At 32.7% G+C, this 15,022-nt stretch overlaps 2 protein-coding genes across 2 annotated transcripts; both read left to right on the top strand.

Annotated features, from left to right (window-relative positions):
- The first annotated feature begins 2,231 nt into the window (after positions 1-2,231).
- Positions 2,232-3,732, top strand: LOC108213012 (probable F-box protein At4g22030). Its single transcript, XM_017384730.2, has one exon. It carries the CDS (start codon positions 2,272-2,274, stop codon positions 3,544-3,546), a length of 1,275 nt encoding a protein of 424 aa, XP_017240219.1. The 5' UTR covers positions 2,232-2,271; the 3' UTR covers positions 3,547-3,732.
- Positions 3,733-12,781: 9,049 nt separating this feature from the next.
- On the top strand, positions 12,782-14,844 carry LOC108211775 (uncharacterized). Its single transcript, XM_017383462.2, has 2 exons — positions 12,782-13,204; positions 14,224-14,844. The coding sequence occupies exons 1-2, from the start codon at positions 12,919-12,921 to the stop codon at positions 14,598-14,600; spliced, it is 663 nt and encodes a 220-aa protein (XP_017238951.1). The 5' UTR covers positions 12,782-12,918; the 3' UTR covers positions 14,601-14,844.
- The last annotated feature ends 178 nt before the right edge of the window (positions 14,845-15,022 follow it).

Here is a 15,022-nt window from a genome sequence, read left to right as displayed (position 1 = left end):
CTATTAAATACGCTGTACCAAACCATCTATTAAATAAGAATAAGAATAAGCATCCGGCGTATTAATCAAACCATTAATGTTTTCTATTCCACGATTAATTATCTTCTTTGTGTTCTCAGCTTAATTGCTGGAGTATAAAAAACTTATATAAACAATCAAATAAACTTGGCCGTATCTGTATCTTCAACGCAGATTATAAATAATGACAGGAAACAGAAGAAAGAAGCATGAGAACTCGGTTAAAATAGAAAGTGAATACAACTACTCTGTTAACTATAGATATGCGGACTTTCGCAGAAGCAATCCACCTTTAATTGTTGATTAATTAGGCCACGTGAAAAAATTAGGAGATAAGCGCAAACTCAAATGCTCGTTCCAAATATATTAGTAGTACCGTTTTTTAACAAAATTTTATTATTATCAATTAAAATAATCTCTAACATTGATAAACATTATTTTATATTTAGTTGTTTTAACAATAATTTATTATCTTCCCACTATTTATCATTATATTAAAACTATGATTTTCGGGATTCGTTGATCGATTTTCCCATCGTCTCCATCATCCGATCAGCCATCATATTATAGTCTGAAGCCTGTCCGGTGAGTCCGTTCCTCTTTTTATCTGCTCCTATTGCACTACAAATGTAAATTATTTTTTATTATTATTTACGATCTCTTCTTCTTTTTAGAGAGATTAATCTCATTGATTTTGGTTCACTTCAGTGTCAAAGACTTGTTTTTGTGTCAGATCTTTGCATTTTGTTTTTGCGGTTTTGATAATCTTAGGTAATAGATTGTGTGTTAGTTCATTATAGTTCTTGATTTTTGGCTATGTATGTATTTTAAACTGCACCTTGTTTGGGTATGGAATGCTTGTTCTTGGCAATTTTGATGTGTTTGTTTAGTTTCTTGGATTTAGTTATGTTAAATCTGTTTTGGACTCCCGAATAAAATCACTCCACCAGCTCTCGACGCAGTCATGAATCTACTCATGCTTATTCTTGGTATACTCTTTTCTCAATTTTGATTGAAGCGGTCATGTACGAGAGAGATAGCATAGCGGTGGCCGCCGAGGATGGCGGCGACAGAGGCTCCGGGATGAGTACGGGATCCGATTTCAAAAAGGAAGGCGTTAATTGTGCCTTAATTGAGGACGTTTTATTGTGCCTCTTAATGAGGGCTTTAATTGTGCCATTGAGGGCGTAAATTGTGCCTCCTAATTGATGGCGTTAATTGAGCCTTAATTAAGGGTGTTAATTGTGTCTTAATTAAGGACGTTAATATTTTATTAATTGTGCCTTAATTGAGAGTTTAATTGTCTCAATTATGAGTTATCGTGATTGTGGAAATATTTGATATAATCTGTTTTATATATTGACTTATATTTTCTTGTTCTATTTTCAGGATTCTTGGAAGAAAACCGGTAATCTTTTCGGACATTAAAGTTTTATTGTCTAAATTTCCCCGGTCATCTTGCATGTCCGACGGTTAGATAATAAGCTTTCTTGAATGAAAGAATTATCACGGTGAATTGCCGAGTCATATTCGTTGAGATTTATTCTCATTATCAAAAAAAAAAAAATGCTCGTTCCAAATTTATTAGTAGTACCGTTTTTTAACAAAATTTTATTATTATAAATTAAAATAATCTCTAATATTGATAAACATTATTTTATATTTAGTTGTTTTAACAATAATTTATTATTTTCAATGTCTTTCCACATTCGTTATTAAGTGTTCCAATTAATACGTGTTCCGTATTTTTATAGATTATTTAAATTAGTGTTTAGATCATATAGCGATTAATGTTCCGATCATATATACAATTTATAGATTAAAAAGTTTATACAGTACTCTCTCTATTCCATTTAACTTTGTACGTTTCCTGTTCGACACATATTTCAATGCTCTTACAAAATATAGTTTTTTAATTTTTTTCTGAATAAAAATTTAACATTCAAACTTTAATTAAAAAAAATAAATTTTTAAAAATAAATTACACAACTACATTTTTTTACAATAACATTAAAATTTTGTCGCCATGTCCCCATATATACTATCCAAAGGGAGGGGAGTAGTTGCTAGTCTCCCAACGTAGATCTACGTACTGGACCATTCAACGTAGGAGTACTTCATTTCTATAATTATAATAAAGTAAATGCATCATGCATATGGTCCACATCTACGTTCTTCAACCTTCTAGTCGCCAAGGGTTCAATCATACTAGGAGTATAAATAAACACACCAACTATTGGTACAGCAAAAATCATGGCAAGCCTTCAAGTCTTGAGCTTGTGTTCCTGTAAACTCTCCTTCTCCTCGCCTAACAACCGAAGGAGAGCGATCATGGCCACCAACAACGTCCCGAAATTCCGAAAAACTCATCTCTCCCTCTCGAACCTAGCCAATGGAGGCTCCATGGAGGAGCTCATGCTCAAAAACGATTTTACTAGCAGCAATATCTCGTTGAAAGAAGATATAAGCGAGTCTGAGGAGCTGGTGATCGGGAAATTATACGCGATAAAGGAGACGGTGGCGGATAGAGTGGAGATGCATAAGAATATTTGTGAGCAGAGGAAGAACTGGAACAGCTTGTTGTTAACATCAATTAATACAATCATTCTTGGAGCTGCGACAATGGCGGGAATTGCGGCTACGATTAATGCAAATGGGGCCCCTTTGATTGCGTTGAAGATTGCTTCTACTTTGTTGTATATTGGAGCTACTGGGATGGTGATTATTATGAACAAGATTCAGCCGTCTCAGCTTGCTGAAGAGCAGAGGAATGCTACGAGGTTGTTTAGGCATATTCAGAAGCATGTTCAGACAGTGATTGATATTGGATCACCAACGGCTAGTGAAGTTGAGGATACGATGAATAGGGTTTTGGCTCTTGACAAGGCTTATCCGCTTCCTTTGCTTGGGGTTATGATTGATAAGTTTCCTTCTAATGTTGAGTCTGCTGTGTGGTGGCCTTTGAGAGGACAGGGGAATGATCATGAAGAAGGGGGGATTGAGATTGATGAGGGTGATGAAGAGAGGTTTGGGAATGGATGGACTCAAGAGCTGGAGAATGAGATGAGGGAGATTGTGGGGATTCTGAGGAGGAATGATGAGGCTGACTACTTGAGGCTAGGTGGGATTGCTTTGAAGCTGAACAAAGTCTTGGCTATTTGTGGACCTTCTTTGACTATTTTGGGGGCCATTGGGAGTGGTTTTGTGGGGTTTGGTTCTTTTGAAGAGAGTTCATGGGCTGTGATGCTTGGAGTGGTGGGAGGTGCTCTTGCTAGTGTTGTCAACACAATGGAGCATGGTGGACAGGTTGGGATGGTGGTGGAGCTGTATCGCAGTAATGCCGGATTCTTCAGGGAGATAGAGGAGGAGATTGAGTTTAATTTGAGGGAGAGAGATGTGAGGAAAAGAGAGAATGGGAATTTGTTTGAAATGAAGATTGCATTGCAGCTGGGGAGGAGTATTGCAGAGCTGAGAAATATTGCTGATAAGGGGCATGACATTAAAGAGTTTGGCAGCAAGCTTTTTTAGTTTTTGTTTGAATTTTAGTTCATCTTGTAGTTCTGTTAATCGCCTGTTTCTGAGTTTCAACTAGTCTAGACTCTAGCATATAGTTTGTTGTAGAAATGATTGATGAGAGGAACAAATAAAGTGTATATAATTGGTGCACTGTGCACAAGTTCTTGTGATTTTGTGTACATATTCAAGCTTGATAGATTTTTGTGTACTTGCACACAGATGATTTTCGATAAACACTAAAATCAACAGCATTATGTTGAAATTAGCCGTTTTTCTGGTACTGTAGCCTAATAGTGTTCAAATTTCTACGAGATTAAAAGAGAAGAGAGCGACATGAAGTTGAAAAACTCTCAAATTACATTGTGACAAGCTTGTCATATTGTGCAAGAATTTGTGTATGTACACACAGATTATGATGATGATGATTACTCCTATATTGTGCATAATTGAAAGAACATCGCTCTTGCGGTTAGGAGAAAGAAAGACACATGTGGATTTAGTGCAGGACTAATGGTTTGACTAGCATGTACAACAACTCACAATCACAAGGCCCTGGCTGTGAAGATGGGTGCAAATTTCAAAGACATTTGTGCCACAGTTACCCCACACTTCCTGTGCTAACACTTAATGGTCGCCCATCATAATCAAGTCTCGTGCCAGACCGCACCGCACTGCCCATTTTTTGGGTCAATTCAGATCTAGTAGTGTGCAACTAGTGGTAATTTCTTTAGAGTAATAATCGAGTGTAAAGCAATTGAATAGAATGTTAGCGGTGTGTATCCAACAAAGAAAAAATTAGAATTAAATTACCTGGCAGAAAGTCCACCCTTTACTACTGATCAATCGTGGTCATCATCCAAAACCTTGTGCTAATTATACCACCATATTTTACGTTAATAAATTTTTAGTGGTGACGCTTATTATAATCAGGGATGTTTGGTTCATGATTAATGAGTTCGGTTAACGGGAATTAGAACCTTAATCTCATAACAAGTGTTTGGATTAATTATTTAGTGCTATGGAATGAAACCCCATCCCATTCAGGATTCTCGTTAACGCCTCCTTAGTGTTGAACTGGTTAGATATGCATGATTGGTTTCCACCTCCAACATCATAAAATTATTAATCTTTTAAAAATCTGAAAAACTTTATATGATCTTTATGTTAATCATATGATAATAAAGTGTCATCGTTTGAAGTGGTTTAAAATAATGGACGTGCGTATATTCGAAGCATCGTTGATTGCTAGATATAACAAAATGTGCCACCATGCATTCATGCAAGAAACTGTCGGACTGAGAGCAAAAGGACAAAACAAGCCCAGGCTACACTTCAAAATCATGCATATAATATTCATCCATAATATTTATATGTTGTGTTGATAAGTAAAAATTACTTGACGTACAACTCATGCATCTCGCTGAACAAGTTAACTTCAAGATTAAAACTAATTTTATATATCAAATGCATGAGCAACCAGTCATATAAAATAGGAGGGGATCTAGCTAAACAGTAAAATACGAGATACGATCCGTCATATGTGATTAATCTAAGTTCATAAAAGATTTCAATATCGATAATGTAAATGAGGAACATACCGGTCCAGTGCAAATAACCTTTTAATTGTATTATAATTTGAGAACTTATCGAAGTGGACAAAATTGTACAACCTGTTTATCAGGTATTTCGGCCATATAATATCAATAGTTTTAGTAGTGGCCATGTGGCTGGGTCGATTTCTTATTATAATTATCAGTAGGTAGGACTTGGAAGGGTATAATATATGCATGTGTTATATATGTACAGCTCGCAAATATTATTATGGTTTAATTAAAAGGTACCTGTGGTTCGTAGCTTGTTTTAATAAAGAAATAATTTGGAAAATTTGTTCTAAAAATTATGATTACAATTTTGTATATATGATTGTAATAATGGTTGAAAGCAATCGAAAAGAGTAAAATACATACGGTTGTTTTGTCCTAAACAGACGAGGAGAGAGTGTGAAATGAAGACAAGGGAGGGTGTGTAAATTGAACACGTGAACAGCCAGTAATTCTTTTACATATATTATCAGACAGTTGGATATAAAGATCTCTATGAATCTTTTCCTACCAGGCTGACATTTCATCAATTAAAAGTAAAGTACAAAAGAGACAAAGAACGTTCGAATTCAGGTACTCGAGAGAGTATCGAGAGCCACTGTTACTGCAACAAACAGTACAAGATTCTTAAATAATTAACCTGTACAAGATTCTTTTTACCGACCGTCAAACTCGATCAATGTCTTATCCAAATTTGTTTCCAACCAGTTTTTTGGCCCAGTTTGCCGAATCGACATGTTTCTGTAGTGGAAATTTGTTGCCGAGTGAAATATTGTTCACACATAAAAGAAACATTGCTTAAAAAATTGGACAATTATTTATAAATAATCAGGTTCTCGCACTATATATCAGTGAAAATATGTAAATAGGTTCTTGTATTATTTATGTGTGACTGTCTGTATATGTGTACTATTTATGTGGGGGTATATTTTGTGTTGCTTGTATTACCCCCTCTCTTCTCTTCTTTAACTTGGATGGAATGAAAAGAAAAGAAAAGGAAATAGAATTAAGTTTGTACTATAAATTGGAGGTGATCGGAGAAATTATTTATAATTTTTATACATTCATATGTTATAGAAGGAATGTTTATTCCATTTGTTCATCATGTTTCTCCATCATCTTCTTCATGAAAAATTTTAACTCAATTATATTTGATCATTATTGTTTGATACTTTCTTATTTCTCCAAAAAACTTCCCTATATATTTTAATTCCATTTCATCCAAATGAATGTAAGTCAAGTTTCATAAATAGGATAACAAGGATAAACAAATAACAAAGAAAATTATAAAGAAAAAAGAGGAAGGGTTGGAATAATAAACATTAACAGTAATAATTTTTTGTGTAAAATCTTGTGACTAAGGGTAACGTAAGTTCCAAGTCGTGTAACACGACGACACAGACCAGGCAGAGCAGAGGCATTAAATAAAATTGGTGTGAGATGAAGAAGCATGAAGATGTTGAACGCTGGGTCAAGTATTCACCCACGAGGTTGAATCATTCTAGTTATGTATTCAGATTCTGTGAAAAATATTTATGTAGACCATTCTTTGTATTATATTAACCAAATTTTTAGTGTGAACACACTAGGTAGCGAATTTCCATTGAGTCTGATTTTGTTAATAATATGATAACCTCGGGCATGCACAAAAAAAGTTTTATATCTCTCAATCCTTCAATTTGTAGATTTAAGTTCTAGTACTTATTTTTTGTACAAGCAGATCCATAGTTTTATGGACTAGTTTTTAATGTTTTCAATACTGAAAATTAATCAGATATTGGAGAAAGTGGCCCAACAATATGACATTCTTAAAATGGGCAAGCTCAGAGAAAATATTTCATTTGATTTGGATGAGGTCAATTACGCCAGTATGTCAAATGGGACCAAGCAAGACTGTGTGTCTGGTTTTCAAATAGTTTGTATGGAATCCTCCTCTTCAATAGGATATCAGTTCTGATTTCTGAAGGTCTTTTGCCTGACGAATATTCATTCCACATATCATAAAATTATGTAAAAAGTTATCTAAAAGTTATGTAAAAACTATCTACGCCGACGAGCTTAAAATTTTAGTCAAATCTATGAAATTGATGATATTATAGTAATTTAAATAAATTTCAAATCATATGTTATTATATTAAAATATAATATTTTATTCCTATCAATCTAAAATATTAGTAATATTATATTTCTAAAAATGTAGCAAATCTTTATAATAAGCTAATTGAGACATAACATTTTATGAGTTCAGTAATTTTTTTATGGCTATTAAATTAATTTTGTTAATCATTCTAGCTGACCAGTCTGCACTCGAATTTGCTTGTTTCCAATTGGAATAGTAAGTTATTGAAGCATGAAAAAAAAAATCTTCTAAATTAAGTCAATTCGTAAGATAATAATTTAATAAATTAATGATTGAGTTTTGTATGTAAGACATAATAAGATTTTATTATTTTATCTTAGTTTACGAAATATTAAATTTAGTGCCCGCATTTAACAACGAGAAAATTATAATTGTTCAAAATTTGAATATGCATGCTAATTGACCAATACGACCAATACACCCTTATGTAGAGCCTCAGTTTTAGCAATTCACTGGCATAAATTTTGTTGATATTGACCAATGACCATCATATTTACCTATAAAGTTTTATAACCAAAATTGAAAACACTATTAAGATAATTTTAATATTAAAAAAATAAAGACAGGGTACTCCCTCCGTCCCAGTCATTTGTATACAAATGGCTGGGACACGGAGACCAAGAAATTGGGTAAGAAATGAGTAAAGTTGGATGAAAAGTGGGTATAGTGGTGGGACCCATTTATATTTAATAATAAATTTGAGATAGTGGAGGAAAGTAGTGGGTGTAATAGTGTTTATATTATTATAGAATAGAGATAGTGGAAGAAAGTACTGGGTGTAATAGTGTTTTATATTATAAAAATTTACTACTTTTGGAATGTATACAATTGATGGGACGTCCAAAAAAAAGGAAACTGTATACAATTTATTGGGACGGAGGGAGTATATTCTAGTGTTGGGCCGTGACATGCTTAAAAAGGGCTTGATTCCTTTGTATTTTAAATATCAAATCTTTAGAACCAAAAAGGCTGGTGCTTGGCACATGCATCATGAATGTCCCTGGGCTTAGCACATGCTTACTGTTCATACTCTCTAAGCTTGCACACTTAGCTCCTAAAATGACCATCAAACGAAACCCTTCAATATTTTAGGGATATAATCACTTACAAATTAACCCTATACACTTTTAAGTTGTAAAATAAACTACCCGTTCAGATTTCAGATAATATTTTATGCATTTTTTAAATTCTTGTAATATTCGAAAGCGACCAACGTGTGACAGTAGCCAACCACTGCTCAACCAAAAGCTATCAAACTCCATCCAACTTCTCGCCAAAGCAAATTAGATTTCATTAGGTTCTTGAGCAATTATTAAAACAATAGATATATATAAGTTTAAATCATATGCCTTTCTCGACAACCTACTTCAGATTAGTAAGTATAATCTAATAGTTCAAATTAGTCAATAGCAAGTACATCTAATGAACTATACGGGCAGATCATCGGAAAGGAAAAAAAAATTAATAGGAGGAAAACAAAAAATGAAGTCTTCATATTGATAATCTATAATACTGATTTATTTATTTTTTGCTACTCACAATCTCTGTTACATCATTCACCAATTGTTTCACTCAATTAAAGATATAAAATTTTGAACCTACTTGTACAAAGACCAAAAGTTGATGGACTTGCTCCAAGCTGTTGTTCCTTGTTCATAAGGAAATGAATTTTCCTTGGCGCAGAAGTAAGGTGGTTGGAAAGGAATGGTCATTGTTTTTAATTTTGAACATGACAGGCCATGATGATATATTGCAATCTTTCCCAATACATGTAGATGGCATGGTATACCAAAACTTTGTAAATGTTCAGGAAAAGAAAATTGATTTATAAAATTATATTGGGAGGTTGAGTCGAACTCGAGTGTCCCCTGGACAACAAAGGGTAAGCCCACCGTTAGACTATCCAATCATTCTCATTTAGTTTATGCTACTTAATCCTCTCGCTAGTGAATTTAATTTTTTCACGAATAACCACATTAACTAAGAGGGGTGTATTGGATTGGGATTTTAAAGCATTTTTTTTCATTCATGAAATCCGAGGGTATTCGATTGGGATTGTTTGAAATCCATTAAAATCTTGAGATATTCAATTGAGATTTCAAATTATGCTACAAAATCTGGTGGTATTCAATTGGGATATTAAATTATGCTTTAAAATCCGATGGTATTCAATTGGGATTGTTTAAAATCAATTTAAATCCTATAAACTCAATTTAAATCCGATGGTATTCAAATACTGATGGATTTATTTTCATTTCATAAAATGATAGATTTTGTGGCATTCTTCAATGTATTTTAAGTTTTTTGAAATCCCATCAAAATCAATGGGATTTTGAAGCATTGTACCTAAATCCTATAAACTCTGCGACATTTTATAAAAATCCGCACAAAATCAAAATCACATGCAATCCATTAAAATCCATAGACTAAAAACAATCCATTAAAATCCCAATCGAATACACCCCGTAAGATTAACTAAATTAAAGATGAATTTATATAGACTTAATTACCAAAAAAACTATTAAACTTATGTGATTTTTTCATTTTAACCATAAAACTTTTTTTGTTGCAGAATAATACAACTAAGTAATACAAAATCTATTTGACATAACCCAATTTTAATGAATCTCTAAACATGGTTAATTTATAGTTGACATGAATGTCACATGCTGCACAAGTCATCAATTTATTTTTAATTTTATTTTAAAATTTTACATAATTTATTATACCTACATCAAAAGTCAACTATATTTATATTTTCTTTTTGTGTATAAAAATTCAAATGATAAATTTTTATTTAGAAAAAATAACAAAATAATTTATGAAACTAAATTTTTTAGAAGTCTTAAAACGCGTGTCAAACTCTGGTTCTTGAAGGTGAACTACCTGGGGCACATTCGGAGTACTACAAATAAGATATAGACACATATCAGATCAACAAAATATTGCAAACTACCACTATATTTTAATAATGCTAAAAAGAATAATATAGTGTTAATAATCAAATCCGAACCTAATGTCATTGACCAAAAAAAAAAATCCGAATCTAACATTAGTGGAAAAAAAAAAATCATAGTTTAGTGCTAAGTTCCTAAATACACAATAAGTTGGGTGACCAAAAAATCTATTTTTTTAAATAAATTTATCAATTCGATATAAATCAATATAAATCGGATGAAAAATTATCGATATATAGTACTGATAGACGGTGGTTTCAAAAAATCACACTAACATCGTTGCCTTCAAACATAAGTTTCAATATGCTCTGTCTTTGTGTAGATTGTGTGAATTAGGAATTTGACCCTTAATGAGATAGTAAAAATATTAATAAAACCCATATACCAAATAATTTAATTAATAACTTAATAATATATGTGGCACCCATCTTGATTTTAACTTAACTATGATTATGAACTAGTGAGATTGGGTTTTTAAAATAAAATTTTATAAAGTTACTTGCATTATCCTGTAACAAATATATTATTATGGTTAAATTGAAAAAAACATAATAATTATATAGTTTTTTTGATAATTAAGTCATTTATATATTAACACTTTGAAAAGTTAATAGTGCCACATAATCAACCAGAGTTCACTAGTCACTACCCAGCTTTCGTGAAAGAAAAATGAGCTTTTGCAACTTAAAAGATGTTATCACTTCAATTATAAGAGTAACGCTGCAAGAAGACTTGAGATGAGAGACTCTTCCCCCATCCTTTTCATGCATTACGATTTACTGAGACTTTATGCTTGACAGTGATGATAATATAAATGGGTGCAATAAAGTAACATTTATAAAAAAAATATCAATCCAGACACATTCCTCCTCTCTTCCTCCTCCATTAGGGTTTGTTCTTTTTCAAGTAAATCGAGGGCTTCTACTGGTTTTCACCGGTGGAAAGTCTCAAACCCTTTCATTATGTATTACTCTCGTTAATTGTTTTTCAATAAAACCCAATATTTTGGGTGTTTGTATGTCTCTTCTCTTAAAGTGTGTGGTTTGTCTCTCCTTTTGGAGTGTTTGTTATGTTTTTCTTTAGTCATGATTGGGTTTATTTCGTGTTGGATCTGTTGAAAACGAGTTTCTTGATATTTTTGGTGATCTACAAAAACTGTATCGAATCTGGGACGGTGGTGATTATTACAAGAGCTCACCTTTCACGATCAAAGATTGTTCATTATTCACGGGTTTACTCTTTCAGCATGTCTATAGCTGGTATCCGGCATGTAGATAGCTGGGGTGCCTTCGGAAAGTCTATAGCTGATATCTGACATGTAAATAGTTGTGGTGCCACTTCTCCAATCTCGATTTATGCGATTGGTGTTTCTGAACATTGGGCTAATAATAGTTTTTATGTGATATGGTCAATTGCGATGTTACTGTTTCTAGAGATTTGTGCAATTTGGATCGTTTGGAATGTCTTTGATTTCGTTTTTTGCTTCAAGAATTTTTGGATTCTATCCGTTAAACGATCAGGAAACAAATCATCTAATTGTTTTTAGCATGTTATTTGTTTTACCACCTGGTTGTATCGACAGTTGGAGGTTTGTCCCGACTGTATTATATTCAAGTTAATGAAATTTTTTTACATTTGTAAAAAAAAAAAAAGTAACATTTATAAAACTTCCTTATCTCTTGCCCAAAAATCTCAAGATAGCCGCGCATTCAAAAATAGGGTATGTGGCCCGACTAATATTTTGTGAAAGCTTTTATTATATCTTGACATTTTTGAATATGGGTTAATGCACATAATTTAGTATAATTTCGAGACTTTATTATGGGATGTAAATGGAGAGCTTTTTATTCTTATTTTTAGAATATTGTTAATGTTAGATTATAACAAGAAACATGTGAGGTTATGTAAAATGTATTTGTGTCGTGATATGCGGAAGTTATTATTGATTTTCATGTGAAGAAAACGTGAGTTTATAAATAAATATAATAAATGAGAGAAAACTAAGAAACAAAATACAGAACAGATGTAGCAAAATCTTGATGAATATGATTGACTACGGAAGTTATTGTTGATTTTCATATAAAAAAAAGCTTGATCTTATAAATAAATATAAGAAAGGGGAGAAAATTTATAAACAAAATATAAAACATAATATAGCAAGTAACTAATGAAAATAATCGACTAGTCAATTTTCATAAATCATAGAATAAGTTACGTTCCATAATAATATCCACTAAATTTCACTCATAAAAATTTAATTTTATCACAAATATTAAAATATTAAATATGATTTATAATTTGAATCATCATTTTTCACTTATTTTGGATTTGAATTTTTTTTCTTACACCAACTTAAAATTTTATTCTAAATCCAAATTACCTTATTTCCTTCTAAAAATGTTATTTCTTCCCTATCAAATATTAAATTACATCTATATTCCTGATTTCCTATCTCCTCAGCAGGTAACTAACAAAATTGTGTAAAATATAGGGACTAAAATATAAACATACCAAGTTAAAGCCCCAGAACACAGAAATCTTCTTACACATGGAAAAGCCAGCGGGCTACAATTCTTGAACATTCGTCTCCTCTCTCTTCTTCTTACAACATCTACTTCACATTCTTACAAGCTCTGCACATCAATCTCACCCCTTGATTCGCCCCACCAATTCTCAACCGTCGGATATGATTTACTTACTCTTCTCCCTGATACTAGCTGAAATGGGTCTGATCATAATGTTCGTCTTCAAAACCCCATTGAGAAAGCTGGTGATAATGGGTTTGGATCGGGTCAAAATGGGTCAGGGTCCGATTGTGGTGAAAACAGTTGGAGCCACTATATTCATAGTAATGTTGTCAAGTGTTAGTAATGTTGTGAGTATACAAAAGCGGAGGATTCAAGATGGTGAATATGTTAATCCAACGGATCAGGTTCTTTCTGCTAGAAGCCTTCTTGAAGCCTCTCTCATGGGTATTTATCGAAATCTCATCTTTCTCTGTGTATTTTTGTATATGTGTGACAATCTGTTATCAAGGGAGTGTTTATAATGTTGTATTGTTGTATTGAAGCTCTGTTTAATTAATTTATTTTTTTGCAATTTCATGATACATGTGTAATTTAGAGGATGGTTTGGAATTTGGATGTTAGAAAGATCGATTAATGTGTATGAGGAACAGTGTTGTAAGAAGCGGATCGGACTTAACCGGTGAAGTCACGGAACAAGGTTTATTCGGGGATTAATTAGATTGATCGGGAATTAATTGGATGATTAAGTGAATAATCGGATATATAATCAGTTTGGCGAGCTACTGAACAATGATTAATCGGTACTAATCACCGACTTTTAGAACAGAGATGAGGAGTGTTATTGATTGATTTGAGTGTGAATTAGTAGAATCATTATGCAAGGTATGCGAGTGAATGGTTGAGTAGATAACGCCCTTTTGTTGGTTTTAACAGATTTTTTTGTTATCAGCCCTTTTGTTGGTTTTAACAGATTTTTTTGTTTTCAGTATACTTGCTGATTGTCTGTCTGCGTCTGGAGTGTGTATTTACCTGACAGATTGCTATGCTTTAGTTTCAGATAATTGATTAAGACACCTTGAACAAGGCTTGTATTTATAGAATGCATTATTAATCAAACAACTTTGTGTAATTTTTTATGTTCTGCTAGTACAGATTCATAAACCTAAGAAACATTACTTTTACTGCTCTGTAGTTTTGCATGTACCTATCGGTTTCCGATTGGTTTTGTGATTCTGCTAGAATAACCTTGCTTAGAATACCTTCTGTATGACATCCAACTCTTTAGGTTATGAAATCATTTTTATGTCACAGATTATGAACCACTTTTTGCATTGTGTTCTGTTAATATTATTAAAAAGTAAGCGTTTCTCCTTTATACATAAACAGGTAAAAGGAGCAGATATGATTCATAAGCTCCTTATATATGATTCTTTCTAGCTGATTCAGAGGTGAATTTCTTTCAGGTTTCTCCCTATTCCTTGCTTTGATGATCGACAGATTGCATTACTATATCAGGGAGCTCCGTATTCGAAGAAAGGGCATGGAAGTTATAAAAAAACAAAATCGAGTATTTGAGGATGTTAAAGCTGGAGAGGAAAGGAAAGCCTTGGAAGATGAGGCTGTCATGCTTAGGGAAAAGTTCAAGAAACTGCAATCAGAACTGGAGGCCAAGACCAAAGAAGCTAAAAATGCAGAATCCAATGCTATTGCCATGAGAAAGCAGTCCGAGGGATTTCTTCTTGAGTACGATCGTTTACTTGAGGACAACCAGAACCTTAGAAACCAATTGCAATCAGCGGACCGGAGACTGTCTCATTCTGGTATCAAGAAGGTCATGTAAGATTTATGCTATGTATTGGCTCACTTTTCTTCATGTCCTTGTCAAGGGTACACTGACTAAATGGTAGAGAGTTTCTTGCTTGTCGTTGAATAGGCAACCTGTTATAAACAAAACTAAGAAAGTATAGCGATACTTTGGGGTAGCTAACATTTTGTTATATTTTATGAATGGAGCCAAATGCTGAAGTTTCTGGATGAAGCAACTTTGATATCTGATATCTAAACAAGTCAGTATTTTGTTGAGACTTCCAATCTTTTCATATAATTTCAAGTACCATGATTTTTGGTGACAGATCACAGTAAAGTAATCAAAAATAAGAAGAAATCATTGTTGGAATAAAATTTTAAAAAATTGTATTTCTATCTCACTATGATTTCAAAAATTATATTATTTGCTAATTATATGTACAATTGAAGGCCGAA

The sequence above is a fragment of the Daucus carota genome, chromosome 1, assembly GCF_001625215.2.
Source record: "Daucus carota subsp. sativus chromosome 1, DH1 v3.0, whole genome shotgun sequence".
Taxonomy (NCBI): domain Eukaryota; kingdom Viridiplantae; phylum Streptophyta; class Magnoliopsida; order Apiales; family Apiaceae; genus Daucus; species Daucus carota.
The sequence above is the reverse complement of the archived record's forward strand: the minus strand, read 5'-3'. Positions and strand labels throughout refer to the sequence as shown.

Bases quoted from the DNA above. Each gene is read 5' to 3' on its own strand.
- LOC108213012 (XM_017384730.2), top strand. From the start codon at position 2,272: ATGGCAAGCCTTCAAGTCTTGAGCTTGTGTTCCTGTAAACTCTCCTTC.
- LOC108211775 (XM_017383462.2), top strand. From the start codon at position 12,919: ATGATTTACTTACTCTTCTCCCTGATACTAGCTGAAATGGGTCTGATC. The intron at 13,205-14,223 runs GTATTTATCGAA...AATTTCTTTCAG, and splicing joins TCTTGAAGCCTCTCTCATGG to GTTTCTCCCTATTCCTTGCT.